At 36.3% G+C, this 20,732-nt stretch overlaps 1 protein-coding gene across 2 annotated transcripts in view; it reads left to right on the top strand.

The window, feature by feature from the left end:
* The window catches only part of STIM2 (stromal interaction molecule 2), a 142,165-nt gene that overhangs the window by 47,341 nt on the left and 74,092 nt on the right, over window positions 1-20,732 (top strand). For both annotated transcript variants that reach the window (XM_032853711.1, XM_032853714.1), the window contains exon 2: window positions 11,280-11,410. In XM_032853711.1, coding sequence (XP_032709602.1) covers window positions 11,280-11,410 — 131 coding nt within the window. The remainder of the gene's footprint in view (window positions 1-11,279; window positions 11,411-20,732) is intronic.

The following is a 20,732-nucleotide window of genomic DNA, read 5'->3' as shown; positions in this document are numbered from 1 at the left end:
CATCTTTTAATACTCTTCCTCCAGGAACTTACATTATCATGCAATTACTTTTTAGGTCACAATTATTTAGAATAATTTAAGGTATTAATGACGTATTCCAAAAAATATAAAGTAGAAGTAAGTATGAGGGTTAATGAATTGAAATTTGACCATATGAAAAAATCTTTTTCTTTACTGGCACCTGATACATTGTTTGGAGCAGAAATGACATTCTTCTATTTGAGCAGTTTCCAAAGTTTAAATCTACAGTAACTGGAAGAAAGTGTGCCATTTTAAAGAATATGTAGAAAACACTGCCCATTCTTTGGGGCTAATTCTTTTAGTTGAGTCATGAGTGCCTTGAATTTTGGACAGTGGCAGTGTTGTTGGAAAAAGTATATATACTTTCCTAAGGGAGAAATCTCAGAATAGGAAGGTCAGTATTAATTTGTGTGCATATATATTGATATATTGATTAATTTAATTACTTTCAGTGTTATCTTCAATTAACTCTGGTGTTTAGAGAGAACCCCTGAAAGTTGATTTGTTGATGACAACGCATCATTACTACTAAAGAGCTGAAGTAAACACTTTTAGAGAACAGAGGTTCCTCTGGGAGGTATTTATGTCTGCTATACTGGTTAGGAACAGTGTTGGGGTACATGTGAGGAATCTCCAGTAACTTCTGTAATTCTGAACTCACTACTTTCTACATAACATATTTATTCTCTTTTCTTTTTTAAGATTTTATTTATTTATTTGAGGGTGAGAAAGAGAGTATGAGAAGGGGGGAGGGCCAGAGGGAGAAGCAGACTCCCTGAGCTGGAGAAGGGACTTGATCCTGGGTGTTCAGGATCATGCCCTGAGCCAGAGACAGTCGCTTAATCAACTGAGCCACACAGGCTCCCCTACTTACGTATGTCAAAGCAGAAATAGGTGTTAGAATTATATGGTAGGAAAAAGCATGTGTAAAGATAGATAGAAAAGACTGTATTGGAGCCTGACATTAATTAATGATCTTTAGAATTAGCTGCCGGTTTGCTTATAAACTAATAAACAGATGCTTTGCCTGATTCTGCTTTTTGCATGAGGCCCTTTACAAGCTCCTTAACAAATGCTCACATGTCCAGTTTCTCTCTGCTGCTTTTGGATGTCTTTGGGGGAGGGAGGAAGTTTTGAATGTCTTAAAGAGGCTCTTTTGCCTGTGAATATCTTAACATTAGAAAATAATCAGTGGAATTCTTAGGCTATACAAAAGCAGTGAGTGAAGTGAAAGGTATGGGGTATGGGCATCTGACCTGAAGGAGGAACAAAAGAAACAAACGTGGATAGAAACAAGAACAATTTTTCTGATAAAATTGATATCCCTTGATGTCGGCCTTTTATTTACTTTTATCTTTTAAAAGATTTTATTTATTTGGGATAGAGTGAGAGCAGGTGAGAGAGAGAGAAAGGGACATGAGCGAGGATGGGGGAAGGCCAGAAAGAGAGGGAGAAGCAGGCTCTCCACTAAGGAGGGAGAAGCAGGCTCTCCACTAAGCAGGGAGCCTGAGGTGGGGCTCCATCTCAGGACCCGGGGTTCACAATCTTAGCTGAAGGCAGACACTTAACCAACTGAGTCACCCAGGAACCCCCAATGTTGGCCTTTTTAATTGAATTATTCATAAGTTAGCTATACGTGTAGATTAGATGGTATAGATGTAGATCTCTCTCTCTCCTGGGCCTCAGTGTTGAACCAGGAGAGCTGTTACCTTTGGTCTTACAACTTTTTTGATACCAGGTTACTTTCTTTTTGAGTTCATACTTAAGATGTTATTATGTACTCAATTATTGCAGAATTTCTTTTCATTGATGTGCTTAATCTCCATGGTTCATCCATGTAGAACCAACAGTTCTCACGAATATTACCCGTAACTCTAAGTAGATATGCAGTGCAGGAAAACAGTTAGTGGATCTGACCACATGAGTATAAATTCAAAATGCAGACTGTCTTTTGGTGACTATCTCAGTCTCAGTTTGCTTACATTAAAGATATAGATAGTAATAAATATATTTCATTATTAATGTAAAAATTGGTATTAATATGTTAAGAGAAATGATGATAGAATCTGGTATATGTAAGTGGTCATTATTACTATTTTTTAATTTTTAAAAATTTTTAAAAGATTTTATTTATTTATTTGACAGAGGGAGAAATCACAAGTAGGCAGAACAGTAGGCAGAGAGAGGGGGAAGCAGGCTTCCTGCTGAGCAGAGAGCCTGGTACAGGGCTGGATCCCAGAACCCTGAGATCATGACCTGAGCCGAAGGCAGAGGCTTAACCCACTGAGCCACCCAGGAGCCCCAGGTGGTCATTATTTATTAGCAAATAATAATTCACAAAACCTCAGGGAAAAAAAAGAGTCTTTAAAAAAATTCTGAGAAGATATTTTCTTCAAAATTCAGAAATACCTTTATAATACTTTCTGCTTTGATGTTTTAATTAACAATAAGGATTTCAATAAGCTGTGTTAACTATATGTTTTTACTTTGGAGCTCTGTGTGTTGGAAGCTGAATTTGTAAATCTTTAATGAATAGAGGATTTTATGAGACTTTCCCTTTCCAAAACAAAACAAAACCAGTGGCTCTCTGTTTTTGGAGGTGATTGAAGGGGTTGGTTGGTGGTTTGTTTCTACGTTGTATAGGCATTTCCCAACTTAGAAATATTTGATTTACAAATATCCTTATTATCAAGTCTCTGGTTGTGGCCTCATTTATCTCCTGTGACTGCCATCGCAAGTGCACTTCTGTCTGGTGCTCACCTCTTTCATTGAGTGAAATATAACTTTGTAAGTCTTTCTTCCATTATTATGGAACGGTACATGGAAGGGGAATTACCCATTTTTGTTGCTGAGACCAAGTTGGTGGGACAATGAATTCTGCTTCCCAGTTGGAAATGTAAATTTGTTTTCACTTAGAAACAGTAAGAACTTTCTAAAATAATTGTTTGAACAAACAAACTAATCCTGTAAGTACAGAGTAAAACTTATACCTAAATGAGTGTTTTTCTTTTTCAATATAGTAATCTTTGGAGATTTTATAGTAAGTACTGCTTTTAATGAACCTGCTTTTAGAATTCTTGTTTTGGAATTTACTTTCAGAATATTCTTTTGGGGTATTTTTAGAAATAGGGAGTCTTTTTCTTTTGACATATTATGGGAGATGGGGAGAAATAAAGTTGTTTTGCATTTCAATAAAATAGTTAACCCAGCTCTTTGACTTTGGGCATATTGCTTTGTGTATGAGAATTTGGTTTGTTCATCATGGAAAGAAGCAGCATGATCCCAACATGGCAGGGTGTTGAGAGAAGTTTAATTAGATAACCAAGTAAAGCACCTGGCATATGTTACCCAGTAAATGCTCTATTCCCTCTTTATCTTTTCTCCTTGTCTTTTAGGGCCTATTTGATTTTAGAATCAACCAAAAGATATTTAGAGTTAAGTTTAATTTAGAAAAAATGATGTTTTTGATATGTGTTAAGATAATAGTAATATAAAAAGACTAGACTTAGATTGCAGGAGACTTGGGTGTTGTGCTGTTGATTAGCAAAGGCCCTCACCTTTCTGGATAATAGTACTAGGTATCTACTGAGTGTTGTCTGCTGAGTTCCATATGTGTGCCACACACTGTGTTAGGTGTTTTATCTATAGATGTCTCATTTAATTCTAACGTCAGCTTGGCAAAAGTTGCTATCTATTATTCCCATTCTGTAGATCAGGGAGTTAAGGCAAAGAAGTTAAGTGTTTGCTAAGGTTGTGCAGTAATTGGCAGGATTCAAATGAATTTCCTGGGGCCTGGTTGGTGAAGTCTGTTGAAAGCTTCTGACTCTTGGTTTCCTCTCAGGTTGAATCTCAGTTTCCTGGGTTCAAGCCTTGTTTGGGTTCTGTGCTCAGCGCCGAGTCTGCTTGAGTTCCTTACCAACTCTCTTTTCTATCTCTCTCAAACAAATCTCTAAAAAAAGAAAGTTCTTTTCCTTTTACAGACTCCTCAGCCTTTCTTTCTGTAAAATTGGGATAGTAATTTTATTTTTTGTGGTTGTTTTTAAGTTCTTCCTCTGTGAGAGAAGTGAAGCAGTATAAGACAGTATTAATGATCTTTCCTTTCTATACCTTGTGCTTGGCTGTACCTTTTTTCTTTATTGTGTAAAATATACATATGACATAATGTGTAACCATTTTAAGTACACAATTCAGTGTCAATAGGTACATTCACAGTGTTCTGGTTGTCACTTTGAATTACCACATTCCGTCCAAAACAACACAAAATAAATAACAGTAAGCAAAGTTATTGCACTATTCTGTTCACATAATGCTGCTAATTCAGATGTTAGTGTTTGTGGTATCCTGGAAGTAAATCAGGACACTTGTTTACTTTTTTTTTTCTTTTTGTGCCTAGTCAACATTATTTTCCCACATATGATAGATGTAGCTAATGTTATAAACAGTTACATTACTGCTTTTTAGGAACTTACAGTATAGAGCACTGTGGAAATAGGCAGCTGTCAATGAATGCAGAGAGATATACAGCTGCATAAATACTACTTACTTACTTACTTACACTGAAGGAACATATTGTTTAATCATGAATATAGATATAGATTTTTTTTGGACGAGGGATGTGTTGGTAAGTGAATTTCGTATTAAGATAGTTTCAAGGCAGAGGCATTCTCTTTTGTCTACTACTTTTAGAGAGGCTCTTTGAGATTAGCAGGGACTGTTTGAGGAGGCAAGGACAAGATGCTTTTTGTGGGTGGGGGAGTAAATGGAAGTGAAGTAGTTAGAAGATGGTAAATTGAAAAATGTTCCTGGAAAGTGCAAAGGGACCTCAGTGAGTGAGTTTGTATGGGATGGTCTATTTAAAACATTTGGAGGGTGTAATTGAATAAGGCACATTTTTAAGGGAAATTTTTAGCTAACAATCAGGGGAACCTTCTTTCTTTTTATAAGAGTAGAGACTAATTAATAGATACTTTTTATACAAAGTCAGTGATTAAAGAGATTCAGAGCTCCTAGAGGCAGTCATCAGTCAGGAGGGGTTTAAAGTAAAGACCCTTTATTTTCTGTTCAATGTAACACTTATGGAATAATTAGGTACATCTGCAGTGGTTTCTCAACCCTCTATTGGTAAGATTTGTTTCCTTTAACTGGTGAACTTTAATTGTAGGAGTAAATATCAGAGGTTCTAGAGTCTTCCACCTGCATTTTTATAGTGTCCTGGTATAGCATTGTGTAACCAGTTACAACTTTTTCTTTCTCATTTGTTTTTCTGGCATGTAATACGCTTTTAATAAAGAGCGTATTTTGAATATCTACTTTGAATATCTAGCATATTTTGGATATCTACTATATACGAAATAATATAATAGATGATGGGTTCCAACTAACTTCTTTCTAAAAATGTATTCAGTGACTTTTATTATTTATTAGATTTTTTGAGAAACATCCATTAATCCTGCTATATGCTAGGTGTTGGTGGTACATTAGACACTGGAAATAGAAGGGGCATGAGAGACTCACCCTAAAGAGGATATCAGAAGAGAGAACACATTATTTATTTCTATTTTGAGTTTGAATCATGTCTTTAGTTTATCGAAAAATGATACTAAGGAATTATCTCTGAAGATCTTAGAGACCATTTATTCTCAAAATATTTAGATTGGAGTATTTAATTTGATAAATGCTTGAACTGTTAATGGAAGTACTAAATACAGACAATGTTTATTTAAAGAATTTCTCTCAGTGGTGGTAATTAAGAAAATGCTAACCACGAGATGCATAAGTAGTTGCCCGTGTGGTAAGCCAAGTTCTTGGCGGTATATGATATCGTACATTGTTAACAGGCTACAGTCATCGGGTTGTGATTAAGAGTCGGCTGGCTCCCCTTCTTAGTTCTTTTCTGCATGAAATTTGCTGACCTTAAGGGCATTATGGGAGGGAAGCTAGCTCTAAAGACTGGATTTACTTTTTCAGCTTCAGTTATTTCTGAAGCTCTTGCTTTCTTGAGGTTTCCAAACCGTATTCCCTCCATGTATCGATTGAATGAGATGTCTCCTTTGACTGCATTCGGTTGTCACTTCAGTATGACCTTTTCTTTCTATCTTCACTGCCATAACTTATATTCTGGTTTATATTCTGTTACTTCCTGCCTGGACTGTTGGAACAGACACTCATTGGGAACAAGCATGTAAGCTATAGCTACAGTTTCTTCTCTGGATTAAAATAAAATCGACTATATGGGAAAGCATATTTTGAACTTGAAAGCACTACACAAAATATAAGTTGTAATTTCTCTCTGTTACATTTGTCATTATGTCACAGTCCTACTTAAAAATCACCGGTTGCTTCTTTTAGATGCCTCTTTCAGAGATTCATTGTCCTTCGGTGCTGACAGCTCCAGGCTTTCTTTCCAGATTCATATCCTTCATGTCCTGCTGCTCCTCCTTCCAGCAGTTGCTAGTGTTCTCTTCCTTTCTTTGGGGGACTGTTGGCATAGCTGAGGACAAGGCTGTTCTCTGCTGTGTGGGACTGGACTGAGCTTTCTAGTTGCTTGATTCTGGGGCTCCACACCCCTCCCCTGCATGTCCATAGCAGCAGTGTGGAGAGAGGTGAGTGTGAGGGGGACAGGCAGAACACTGAGTGGTACTCTCATGGAGAACCAGTCAGTTAGCCAAACTACTTTGTCGGTCCCAGAGCCCATGTTAGTTCCTGTTTGAGTTCTTGCCTTTTTTAATTTTTTTTTCTAACCCCACTTACTAAAATCCAATTTCTCTTTCCTAATGCCACCCAAAATCTAATTGCTTGCATGTAAAATTCAGGCATCATTTGTATGGCAGGGATATATATATAATATATATATAATATATATATATTATATATATATAATATATATATATATATAATATATATATATAATATATATATATTTTGGTAATAATATATAGTAATGAAACTGGCTTAATCTTTGGTTTGAGTAGAGGAAAACAAGTTGGAATTTAACAGTGGTGTTGGTTGCTGGCTTTGGTTAAGTTTTATTTTGTTTCAGCTGATTTCTTCTCAGTAGAAAGTTCTGTTCTTGATTTAGGAAAAAGAAAGGAATGCTCAGTGTATAATGCTAAAAAGATTTATCACATCATATTGCATTTAATATAAAGTGAGGGCACCCAGCAGAGGAAATTTGTCTTAATTGTTATGTGGATGTCCAGCACCAAGCACGGGGTCTGACACATTACAGGCACTCTATATCATATTTACTTGAACAAAGGAATTCTGTTTAGATATCTGAGAAACATGTTTCTGGCTATGGAATACATGATACGTGCTGGTACATTTTGGATAGCTAAAGTAGATGTCAGTGAGATGTTGGCATAGGAGAGCCATTTTGTCATTTTAGCAGTTGTCTTTGAAACCCTTACACCAGATGCATTATATGCACAGATCTTTTGTAACAGTTTGTGTATTTAAAAAGAAATTTAGGTCAGCTATTGTGAGTTAAAATGATAATTTGAGCTGAATTAACCTGGAAGGGAAACAGTTGAGAAAGAAATGAAAAAGACTTTAGAACAGGTAATGGGGTTCAGAATTCTCAGTTATTCTGAGATTTCTAGTCCTTAAGTCACTGTACCAAAAAGAGATAAAATTTTATGTGGAGAAATGGATCACTCTTGCCATATCCTCAACTCCTGTTTTTCCTTTTCTTCTGCTGCTCCAGCTTGGCAAAACACCAAATCCCAGAGCAATGTTCATCATTTCCCTCCTCCATTCCTTGGACGCATGGAGTATTGCAAGCCTCTAGGATTACAGTAGCACTTCCTGACAGCTGTGCCTCTCAGCCTTGCCTCTATTCTGTTTTCCTCTGTCACCAGAGTGATCTTTCTGTAATGGATCTGATTGTGTTGGGCTTCTCCTTGAAAATCCCCTATTGTTTTCAGGATACAAATCCAAATTCCTTAGTTTGGAAAAACGACTCTTAGAGATCTGGCCCCTTCTTTCCAGTTTCTTACCTACCTGATCTCTCTTCTTTTCTCCATTTTTTCCTCTGTATTCCAGACATATTAACTAGTGGCATTTCTCTGAATGTTCGTTTTCTTTTCATGCCTCTGAACTTACGACATTTCTTTCTTTCTTTCTTTCTTTTTTTTTTTTTAAGATTTTATTTATTTATTTGACAGAGATCACAAGTAGGCAGAGAGGGAGGCAGAGAAAGGTGGGGGAAGCAGGCCCCCTGCTGAGCACAGAGCCCTATGCGTTGCGGGGGCTCAGTCCTAGGACCCTGGGATCATGACCTGAGCTGAAGGCAGAGGCTTTAACCCACTGAGCCACCCAGGCGCCCCATTATAATGTTTCTTTTTCCAGGCATGTGTTTCTCTCCCTCCCTATAGTCATCAACTATAGGTCATTTAAAACTTCCCAAGGTTACCTCTAGAAAATGTTTGACTTTCCTTCCCAGTCTGTATTGGTTCCCTTCCTCCATGCTCTCCTCGTACCCTACAAATAGTGTTTTCAGTGGTCCCTAACCTAATGTAGTAGTCCACATGCTTCCCTTCTCACTAGACTGTGAACTTTTTTCAAGTACAAGATATTCTTCTTATAAACCCTTTAATTCCTCATCCCTGTCACTGGTTTGCACAGTATAGAAGCCTAGAAGTTTATGGTTTAGTTAGTATATGAAGTAACAGAATGTATCAGAGACACAAAATTGCCTGGCTAAGTCCTGGGTATTATGATTGTGAGAAGTAGAACATAGTTCTTGCCTTGTACATAAACTTGTGTTGGCAAAATGACCCATGAAACAGTTAGAGATTAATAAAGTACAACATCAAATGAGGACTTAGGTTGAATGATTTGAGAATAAAATATAATCAGATTTCAAATTCTTTGGCATTTCATATCTGTTCTTTGTTTTTCTACTTAATACTTACCACAGCTAACATGCTCTGCCTTTTACTTATTTATCATGTTACACTTGCCTTCCCCAGTATGCTGCAAGTTTCATGAGGAATTTTTTAAGTAATTTTTTATTCTTTATTAACATATGATGTATTATTAGCCCCAGGGGTACAGGTCTGTGAATCGCCAGGTTTACACACTTCACAGCACTCATGAGGAATTTTTATTTCTTTTTTCACTATGGTATTTCCATGCCTGACACATGGTAGATACTCAATAGATAGTTGTTGAATGGGTGGAATAGTGTTCAGGAAAGGAACTGATCCCTGAAAGATAGTACAGATACAATACAGAAACACTTCCTGGGGATGTTACACCTGAAACAGACCTTGAAAGGTAGTGTTTTATTAAATTAGTTAATTTAATTGAAAAAAACACCAATTTTGTTTTTACATGAATTTTTTTTCAGATCGTATGTTCCTCCTAATTTTCTTTTAAGGCTTTATGAGGTTTTTAGAGCCCTCATCATTCACTTTACTTTTAGAGTTTGACTGGATTAACAACAAAGCCTGTTTAATCAGTGACTGATGATAACTAACGCTTGTGTACTCGTTGCAATAACACTTTCACTCCATATATTTATTAGCAAAGTAAAATACCTAAAAAAACAGGTTTGCTGGAGGCAATAACACATTGTATTTGGATCCTCTTTATTCCGTATGTTAGGATACCTGTTTGCGTATCTTTTACTTGACCTCCATTCAGAATAAGTAAAAATGAGTTTGAACTTGTAGGCATGTCAGGGTTCTGGTTGTTTTGTGATGTAAGAATCATAATTGACCATTATATGGTCAATTGACCATTATATGCCTGCAGGTTCTTCGATTTTAGCAAATCTTGATCAGAGTTTTAAATACACACACATATACACGTGTCACATACCTTAGGATTGTATTGCCCATTGTTATAGTTTTAAACTTTCCTGTTTGCTTCTCTTCCAAGACTAAAGAAATTAAAATTAGATTTTGACTTCAAACTATTAAAAGTCTTAACTCCTCCAAACGAGTTACAACTGGAACATTCATGTAATCCAGATTTGCATTGTTCTGTTACCAAAAGAAAAAAAAATTATTAATTGGTTTCCAGAAGTGGCTTCTTGACATTTTTTTCCCTAAGCACAGAATTAGATTATTTCCTAGGCCATTTTAGCTGCAGTAGATCTTAGTAAACATCTAGACTATTTTACAGGTGTGGTAACTAAGACACAAGGACAAGTGATTTGTACAGGATCAGACAGTTTATAACAGGGGCAGAATGATAAACTAGATTTTTAACTGTTGTTGAGAAGACCAAACTGTGGCTAACCCTTCTATTATGCTAGTAACCACTTTAAACTTTTAATTTCTAATTCTAGAAGTACATGTGGAACTGATGGTGCTTTAAAAGGGTATTTTAGTGACCTGGCAGAAGTAGAAGTAAGTTCTTAGAGTTTGCCAATCTGCCAGTCAGCTGGATTGGGTGTAATTGAAGTTTTGGCAGTACATTTTCATTTTAGTGTATAGGCTGTTTACTGTTTGAGTCAACAAGTAACTTTTACTAATCTGATTTTAAGCTTTGAAAAGCCTTAAATTGTCTCTAAATTGTTAGATTAAATTTACACATTTTCCATAGGAAGAGGTTTAACCAATAAATGTATATTAAGGAAACTGAGGAACAAGAAAACATGAGGAATAAGATTTTTAAAAGTTGTCTTTTTTTTTCCCAGGGTTTCCTTGTTAAATTTAAGAAGTGATGTATTTTAAAAGGTATTATTATGGGTGGGCCCTGATTGTTAAATAGAAAAGTGAAAAAAAACCTTTCTAAGTATCATGTAACTCTTCTATATATCCTTTTCTTGTATTCTCTGCTGTTTTTACTTGGATTCACATTTTAATTAAACTGGATTCTTCAAAAATATCACCTTGTATTCTGTGATTTTTAGGTTATTTTTTCTTTTTTAAAGGAAGGCGTTCTATTTTTTGGGGGGGGATGATTAGTAAATATGATGTTGAATAAGAAAAAAATAGTTCAAGATGTGGAAGAATATAGACAACCTGAAGTCAGTACTAGAGTTACTTCTGGCGGTAGTTGCCTAAGATCCATTAAATTGGGTTATTTATTTTTAATGAGTTGTGTCCATATATTACACTTTCGATGACTCTGCTAGACTTTTAAAAACCCATTGGTTTGACTTAGTCTGAAATTTAATGTTTTTAAACATTAAACGTTAAATGTTTTAAAATTTAGTGTTGTTTTTCTTTTACATTATATTCTCTTAACTATATAGCCTATGTTTTGCTGTGGCAAGTTAGTGATTGCCCTTCATTCTCTTTCAGATCCCTGCCTATCACTGAGTCCACCATGCTTCACGGAAGAAGACAGATACAGTTTGGAGGCTCTTCAAACAATACATAAACAAATGGATGATGACAAAGATGGTGGAATTGAAGTAGATGAAAGTGATGAAGTAGGTGGAAAGCTTTTCCTGTTATTCTCTTAAATTTTCCCACTATTCATCATATGTGACTCAGGTTCATCTTCGTTATCTTTAGTTTTTCTCTTTGCATTCTAATTTTACCCTTTGTATTTGCACACTTTACCTTTTTTCTTTTTTCCTCATGCATATACAAGTCTTCCTAGTTTTATAAGAATCCTCAGTCTCATGTTCTTGCATTTCTCAAATATATGTCCTCTTCTGACTATATCAGTTATTATCTATTGCTGCTTTATAAATCACCACAAAGCTTAGTGGCTTAGGACAGCAGTTTATCATTTCTCCTGATCTTGTGGGTTGACCGGGCTCAGATGGGTACGTTTTCTGTTCCCTTTGGTATGGTCTGAGGTCACTGTGATGCTGTGTGGTTGCATTCCGCTGGAAGCTCTGCTGGGGCTGAAATGATGACTTCTTAGTCTTCACAGTCTTTCTTCACGTGGTCTCCCATCATTCATAATCTAGCTCAGGCTTCCTTACAGCATGGCAGCTGGCTTCCAGGGAGCAGTGTTCCAAGAAAACAAGTTTCCGCATGAAAGTACTTATCATCCCTTGCTTGCCTTGCCAGTGCCTGTTAATATCAAATTGGCTTAAAGCAAGTGATCTGGTTAAGCTCACAGTCTGTGTGGGAGAGGATTATACAAGGGCATGAAAACCAGGAGATGTGGTTTATTGGGGGGTCATTGATGTAATGATCTACTGCACCCACTGTACAAATAAATCATGTTTTATTTCTTGAGCATTATCATCTTCCCCCTGACATCCCTCTGGCGTCCCTTTTAGTTTCTAAGAAGTTGTTTTCTTTGGTTGGAATCTTATTCTAGCCAAGTCCCCTGGTTGTTTTTCAGGTCTCTTCAATCTCATATATTTGTCATAGTTGAGATGCTTCTCTTTTAGTTTCTATGATACTAAATTATGTTTTTTTCTACATTATAATCTAATGTTACATAACAGTCATATTCTCTAATCACATTGTTACCTAATAGTTACAGTCTCTAAAGATTAATTCTTGACTTGCTCTGCAATACTTTTACCTTGCGAATGCTCATCCTTTTGTAGGCTACACTTGGTTCCTCCATCTCTAAGCCAGTGTAGATTCCTGACCTACATATGTTGCTTTCTGCCTGACATCTTTTGAGGGCTCTTACTTTTTCTTTCAAGTAGTTTGTCTAAAACAATATCTCAGCTCTCCTCTTTGAAATCTGTGACTATTCAGTGGCCCTTCTGGACCTACTTCTCGTTAGTTTAAAATTTTCCAAATCAGGTATTGGTGGACTTTTTTTTTGTAAAGGCCCAAGTTATGGGTTGAAATGTGTCCCCACAAAAATACATATTTTGAAGTCTTAAATTCCAGTACCTCAGGATGTGACCTTATTTGGAAGTAGGGTAATTTCAGATGTAATTAGTTAAGGTAAGGATATACTGGAGTAGTGTGGGCCCTTAGTTCAGTATGACTGGTTATCTGTTTAAGAGAGGAGAATACCACATGGTGACACAGACACTGGGGAAAAGCTGGCCCTGACAATGGAAGCAGAGATTGAAGTTATGGAGCCATAAGTCAAGTAATGACAGGGATTGCTGGTGACTCTAGAAGCTAAGAGAAAGGCATGGAACAAATTTCTCTGTTTTTATAGAGCTCAGTTTCCTCAGTGGTCAGAAGTGAAAGTCCTATTGCTCTAATCGCCCGGTCTTTCTGCTGACCAGCCCCATCCCAGGGTGATCTAGAGGCACCATTCTAATAAGTACTCTCTTAGCATGAACTCAAGAGTGTGATCAAAAGGGGCAAAATACACTCTTCCTACTCAGGAAATTCCAAGGCTTTTAAGAGCTCTCTGCCAGGAACCAAGGACAAAGACCAAATATATTTCTTATACCACAATTACAGAAATATTTAAATCTGAAAAGAATAGCAAAAATTCACTTTTTTTTTTTTTTAACGATTTTATTTTTTATTTAAGAGAGGCAGAGAGGCAGGCAGAGAGAGAAAGAAGGGGAAGCAGGCTCCCCGCTGCCCAGAGAGCCTGATGCGGGGCTTGATCCCAGGACCCTGGGATCATGACCTGAGCTGAAGGCAGAGGCTTTAACCCACTGAGCCACCCAGGCGCCCCCAAAATTCACATTTTTTCAATCATTAAAAGTACCCTCCAAGGAAAGATCTGTTAAAATTGCATGTAATATATATACAGGGAGGGATTAAGTAAGCTTATGCAGGTATTTAACAGCCTATTTAAATGTATCTGATTGCATAATAGTTCCTCGAATTACAAGTTATTTTAATCTTTTTAACCTCATCATCAGATATTAAATGCTCAGATGTGTGAAGTGTTATCATTTATCACTGTGCCAAACAAAGTAAGCAGGCATGGCTGTATAATTTATACTTACATGGAATTCATCTTGAGTCTTTTAAATTTCAGTGAAATTCCAAATATTTTATAATAGAGATTAGAAGTAAAAACTTTATGTTAAAATGTAAAGCTTATTTTAAAAAAACTTAGAACTCTGTAAGTATGATTGGTGAGCTTTAATATTTAAAAACAGGAGATGTTATTCTTGGTATTGCTTCTAATATTAATATTCAAAAGCAAATAAGGTATGCCTCTATATTTTATTAGTACCTTACAGAATCTAGAAATCTACTGTCCAGTATGGTAGCTACTAAGCTATGTTTGGCTACTGGGCATTTAAATCGAGATGTGTTATAAGTGTAAAATGCACTTCAACTTTTGAATAAGAGAAAAATAATGTAAAATACTTAAACTTTAAAATATTCATTACCTGTTGGAAATATTATGGGCATACCAGATTACATAAAATACGATATGAAACTAATCCCATGTGTTTCTTTTTACTTTTTATTGTGACTTCTAGAAAACTTAACATCACATGTATAGATCAAATTAATTTCTATTGGAAGCACTGATCTAGAGACTGTGGTGTGTTGTAGGCTTTAAGGAAAGAGTTGTTAATTCTGTGGTTCTTGGACTATTTTGGTGCCTTCTGATCTGCATAACTACATCTTGATTTATATTTCTTGGTTAAGTGTTTCTTTTTTAAAGAAGTGAATTGTAATATCATTCTGGGTTTCTAGCAGTCATCATTAGGAAACTTCGTGAGTTTAATAAGAAACCTTAGTCAAAAAAATTAAAGTACTTAATTTCTTGTGATTTTGGTTTAAAATGTTAACTTTTTTAAAATTTAGAAAAGTATTTTAGCATTTGAAATGCTACTTAAAAACTTAATTTTTTTCTCTTTAGTGCTTCTGCTTTTGTTTTTGGTCATATGAGAAAGCATTTACTCTTTTAATTTATTCATGCATTTAATATTGAGCTAATATTTGAAGGTCTGTTTACACCAGATACTCAGATCTTGGAATATATCCGGGACAGAACAGAATCTCACATTAATCTTCAAGCCCTAAAGTGGACATTTTGTTGGATGCTTGTAAAAAGGTAGACTAAACAAAAAACAAAATAAGCAGGAAAAAGGGGGATGAGAGCAGGTAGATGGTGGGTATTTGTAATTTTAAATAGGGTGCTTTCGGCAGGCCTCACTGGGAAGTAACATTTAAAGGGTTTACCGTATGGAATACTGGGACAAGTAAGAGAATAAGTATCTGGCAGTTTTTCAGAGCTGTTCTCAAATTGAAAATAGAGGACAAGAGTGTTTTAGATTAGGAACGGGATATAAAGCTTTTGCTTTCCAGGTCATTGTCTTCTGACCCAAGATCAAAGAGATTAGATGTCAGTGTATGCTCAATATGTGACCTGTTTAGATTGAGGTTTTGATTACAGTCAAGTTTGTCTATTCTGACAATATTGAAGATATTTTGGAAAGTGTAGGTACTTGATTAAGAAATACTTTTTTTTAAATAAGAGAAATGAATGATTTTGTTGATTTGAACACAGCATAGGAGGCAATGACAATTGACATTGTTATTGCCTGCTTTGTGGACTGAAAACTTTAGTATGGTTTCTAGTGTGCATGAACTTTGTTTTTACTTTTCCTCTTTTTTAAAAAGAAAAAATTTAAAAATCCTTTTTTCCCTAATTTTTCTTCCTTATATATTCATGCTTACCTTTTACTGATATCATTTGGAATAAATAATTTTAGAGTTTATGTTATCAGTTTTTGATATTTATAATTAACTTTAAACCAATTTATGTTAAAAAAAAAACTGGTTGTATCTGATATTTCAGTTTTTCTTAGATTTAGCTAATCTACCTGAATAGCACCTCTGTCATCTTTTATCTGTATACTTCTTAGAAAACTTAGTTAATAGCACAGATGTATGAGTGTCTGAAACAAGGAGAGTCACTATGAAAGTATGCAAAAGTAGGGTTAGGAAAACCTACTAGAAAATACATTTTAAAATAGGATCAGTGAGTTTTGAATTACATGGAGTACTGTTTCCAAAGGAATAAATGCATGTATATTTTTACTGAAAATTTTAAGTTAAAATTTTAACGTATGTAAACCTATTTTTTGCTGTGTAACAAATTACCCCTCCCCGGCTCCCAAATTTGGCAGCTTACAACAGTGTATGTTCATCATCTCACAGTTTGTTTGGGTCTGAAATCCAGGTGTAGCTTAGCTGGGTCTTCTGATTGTGGGTCTTTCAATAAGCTACTATAAAATGTCAGCTGGTATTGTGGTCCTCTCAAGGCCTGATACATGGTGGATCCACTTCAGGGCCTAATCATGTGGCTTCATGGTTGTTGGTCTTCACAGGTCTTCACTGGTTGTTGGTTGGGGATAACAGTTAACTGCCACATGGCTCTCTCCATAGGGCAGCTCATAACATGGCAGTGAGCTTCCCTTACAGAGTGTGGGAGGGAGCTCAGAGAGCAAGAGAAGGTCAGCAACCTGGGAGTTAAAGTCTTTTTGCAAGCTAATCTTGGAATTGGAATTCCTTTACTCTTGCCAAATTTTGTTTGTTAGAAGGGAGTCACTAGGTCCAGCTGATACTCATGGGAAGGCTGTTTGACAAGGTATGGGTGTGAGAATGTTGGGGTCATTGGGAGCTATTTTAGAGACTGATTAGCACAGTTTGTTTCTATACTCTACTCAACTACAGATGTTTGATGGGAAATTCTCAAGCCATGGAATTATAAAATATAAAAATGATAAAGTTATACAACTTCCTTCAGAAGGCTTTGTGTTGGAGGGGACCCACAATAAGACTTTTCATGTTGATCTTAGTAATAGAATATGTCTAGAATTTTAAAGCATTGATACACCCGATTAAAATTATCTATTAAGTACTATTTTGCTGTTAGTAATTATGTATAATTATATGCATAAATGGACCAGTACAGCTTATTTGACCAAAGGATCACTTGGCATTCAACTGAAAGGACAAACAGAGCAAAGGTAAGGTGAGGAGAGATTAGGTGCTAAAGAGTCCTTGCCGTCTGTTAAGTTATAATTATTGAGGCATTTCCCTGCATATTGGAATTGTTATAGTTTCATAGTTCAATGAATGTGTTATCATAAAAACAGGCTTTAAATCTTTCTGGAAAATAGTAGCAATAAGCATATAAATAGAGTAGCAGAGACTGTTACTGGGTATACAGTTAAAAAAAAAAAAGAAAAAAGAGTTAAATGGCCAAAATTGGGAAAAATAGGGAAATGATCTTTTAATTTTGTTACTGTAGGAATTATCGAACTTACGTTTATGGATTTATATGCTAAAGTAAGAGAAAATATTGAGTGTTTACCGTTTGTTTCACTCTATAAGCACTTTACGTGGACTGTGGTATGGACTCCTCATAGAAGCCCTATGAGCTACCAGTATACTCTCCATCTTATTTGCAGATGGGGAAATAGGCTTAGGGAAGTGAAACAGTCTGCACATTGCCACCAGCTTGTGAGTGGTATGGGTGGAGTTTGAGTCCAGACTGAATACATGTTTTTTTTTTTTTTTAAAGATTTTATTTGTTTATTTGAGAGAGAGCATGAGAGTAGAGAGGTCAGCAGGAGAAGCAGACTCCCACTGAGCAGGGAGCCTGATGTGGGACTCTATCCAGGGACTTCAGGATCATGACCTGAGGCAAAGGCAGTTGCTTAACCAACTGAGCCACTCAGGCGCCCTGAATCCGTGTTCTTGATTTCCAGCGTGTGTTGCTTTCTCATGTTAATGTTTATCATCAATCTCCATCGTTATGCCCTTCCTAATATAATTTACAAATAAATAGCTATGTGTACATGGTGTACCGATATAGTAGATATACCTGTATCTATATACACACACTATTATATTAGACATATTTGATACATACATACTATTATATTATGCTTTTCAAAAAATATTCACAAATATAAATGAAAACTGAGATAAAATTAAATATAATAGAAGTTCTCGTGTTTTCTCCCTCATGAGTGGATTAGATTGTATATCTCTGTGGGGTCTGGGCAACTGAAATTGGAGATGACTACGCTAATGAATTATAAAGCAAGATCTGTTATAAGTCACATAGACTTCATTCCAGTTTTATAAGAACAGGTAACAGAATTTTTTTAAAATGCAAGTTCCAGAGGCAGCTGGGTGGCTCATTCAGTTAGACATCTACCTTTGGCTCAGGCCATGGTTCCAGGGTCCTAAGATCAAGCCCCACATTGGGCTCTCTACTCAGTGGGGAGCCTGCTGTTCCCCCATTTGTGTTCGCTCTCTCTGTCAAATAAATAAAATATAAAAAAAAAGGCAAGTTCCAGAGACACTGCTAATGTTAACATTTATTCTTTAATTTTCACTGTTCGCTGTATATGGGTCTCTTAACTATATAGCACATCAATTCCTGATATACTTATGGTGACCACTCTGCTTTTCAAGATTGAAATTAGTTCTGCTGCCTCTGATACCTGGAAGAAATGGTACTGTAAGAATTATGCAAAACTTACACATTTATGCTAATAAAGAAAAAAAGACAGGGGATGATTAAGGCAGAGCATTTAGATATCATTTTGATAAGGGAAGACATGGTTAAAATCTACATTTTATTTCCTTTGTTTCAAAAATACTTCTATAAATTTGTCACTATAACCATTGTAGCTACGAATTTTAATTTTTTTTTTGGAGTGCATCTGTTGATATGTAGAGATCTAGAAGAGAAGTAGTGATTACGAACACCTATAAATAGGAGTCTATGGAAGAAATAGTCTTCTGTTATCTGCGAAGAAGTCATCTCTTAGAATATGTGTACAGTTTTTTGATATTCTGCAATGCACCAAAATCTTTTAAGCATCAAATTTTGTTTTGCTGTTTCACTTATCTCTTCTAACATTTTTTTCAGTTGCAGTTTTGGCAATTCAAAATAATATGGAGGCTCTCTATGTGTTTGGAAGCAAGGTAGAAAAAAGGTTGAGACCCTCTTTGCATAAAGCTTAGAATGAAGAAGGAAAGGCAATAAATCCTGAAGACAGAGTGGGTCAGTGCACCCAAATCTTTGGCCCTTAAGGGACAGAAGTGGATGAAAAGGAGTTGGCATAGTTCCTGAAGGTTGCTCTAAAAACCAGTCAAAGTATGTTCCCTGGACTAAGTGGCAATGTGTGGAAATGCAAAATTTCAGGACCCATCCCAGACCCACTGAATCAGAAATGTGGGAGGGGGCCCCAGAAATCTGTATTTTAACAAGTCCTTTGGTAATTCTGATGCCCATGTTATCCTTTAATAAATCTTATGGTTGTTTTTGTAATACATACTTTTGTAACAGTTTTTATAATCTCGGGCACGGTATTTGTATTTGGCAACTATGATGGTCTTGCAAAAGATACGGTTTCCTGACCCTGTACTTTGTGATTTCACTTTTCCCAAGTTCTACCTTAAAATTTTCTTAATATGTTCTACTGGAAGTCATAAACATGTGTAACACAGTAATTATTATAGTAATATATTAATTGTTACTGGAAAGCAGGGTGTGCTTGTATATTGCTGGGGAGAGGATTCTTTGCTTTTGTTAAAGTAAGATGGTTCTGTAACCTAGAATGGTCAAGAACCATTGTATAAATTATTGAGACAGGTCTTAAGAAAGTGTCTTTATTATTTTATAGTAGTACTTAGGATATTTCTTAAGTTCTAAGTTTGCTGTCTTGCTTCAGCAATTTTTAGTTGGGTACCCAGGCTTTTTATTTCTTGTCATGACAATTGTAGTACCTCTTTACTGGGCTTCCTTCTCTATCTCTTGCTTTTCCAGTTAATTTACCAGTTGCTGTTATCTTTCTATTTATGATATTTGGTAAGAATGAATTCTCCCAGACTATTTATTTTTATTTTTTATTTTTAAATTTTTTTTAAGTTGACTCCATGCTCAGTGTGGAGCCCAGCGTGGGGCCTGAGCTCATGACCCCGAGATCAAGACCTGAGCTGAGATCAGCCTAACCAACTGGGCCATCCAGGCACCCCTCTCCTAGACTATTTCTATTCATGTGTCTTCTTATCCCTCAGAGCAACTACCATAGAACTCAGAAGACTTTTTCTTACCCTACCATTGCTTGCCATCCAGAGAGTCTTGCCTCTCCCCCCTCCGACTGTGATGTAGTGTAATGGTTACCCTCTTTTTTATGTCCTTAGTTGCCTGTCATTTGAGAAACACCATTGGTACTATCTAGTTAATACATACAGATTAAGTGGGCTTTTGTGCTGCAGTTGGTAGGTACTTAAATATCACAACAATTTTTGTGGAAAAATGTTTTTCTTTTTCTTTTCCTTTCTTTTCTTTATTTATTTGACAGAGAGATCACAAGTAGGCAGAGAGGCAGGCAGGAAGCAGGCTCCTTGCTGAGAGAGATTCCGATGTGGGGCTTGATCCCAGGACCCTGAGACCATGACCCTGGCTGAAGGCAGAGGCTTTAACCCACTGAGCCACCCAGGCACCCCAAGGAAAGATGTTTTTCAAATGGCAAATACACTCTTAAATACAACCAGTGTGTAAACTGGGAATGAATGGTCTATGGTATGAGATCTGTCTATAAGAGCCAAACATTTCTGAAATCATTTTGTGGCCTTGAGACATTTAACCCACTACCTTTAGCCTCTTTCTAGGAAGTTTCCACAACCCCTGCTTCAACTAGTAAATCTGTTTTAGCCCCTTTTCTCCAAATGATTTCCATTTTCTTTAGACAGACTATCTGGCAATTACCTGTTTTCATTAAAGAAATCTTCCCCAGGGCACCTGGGTGGCTCAGTCGGTCAAGTGGCTGCCTTTGGCACAGGTCATGATCCCAGGGTCTTGGGGTCGAGCCCCACGTCGGGCTCCTTGCTCATTGAGGAGCCTGCTTCTCCCTCTCCCTCTGTCTGCCA

This window comes from Lontra canadensis, unplaced genomic scaffold, assembly GCF_010015895.1.
Source record: "Lontra canadensis isolate GAN:19392208 unplaced genomic scaffold, GSC_riverotter_1.0 scaffold1, whole genome shotgun sequence".
Lineage (NCBI taxonomy): Eukaryota > Metazoa > Chordata > Mammalia > Carnivora > Mustelidae > Lontra > Lontra canadensis.
The sequence above is the reverse complement of the archived record's forward strand: the minus strand, read 5'-3'. Positions and strand labels throughout refer to the sequence as shown.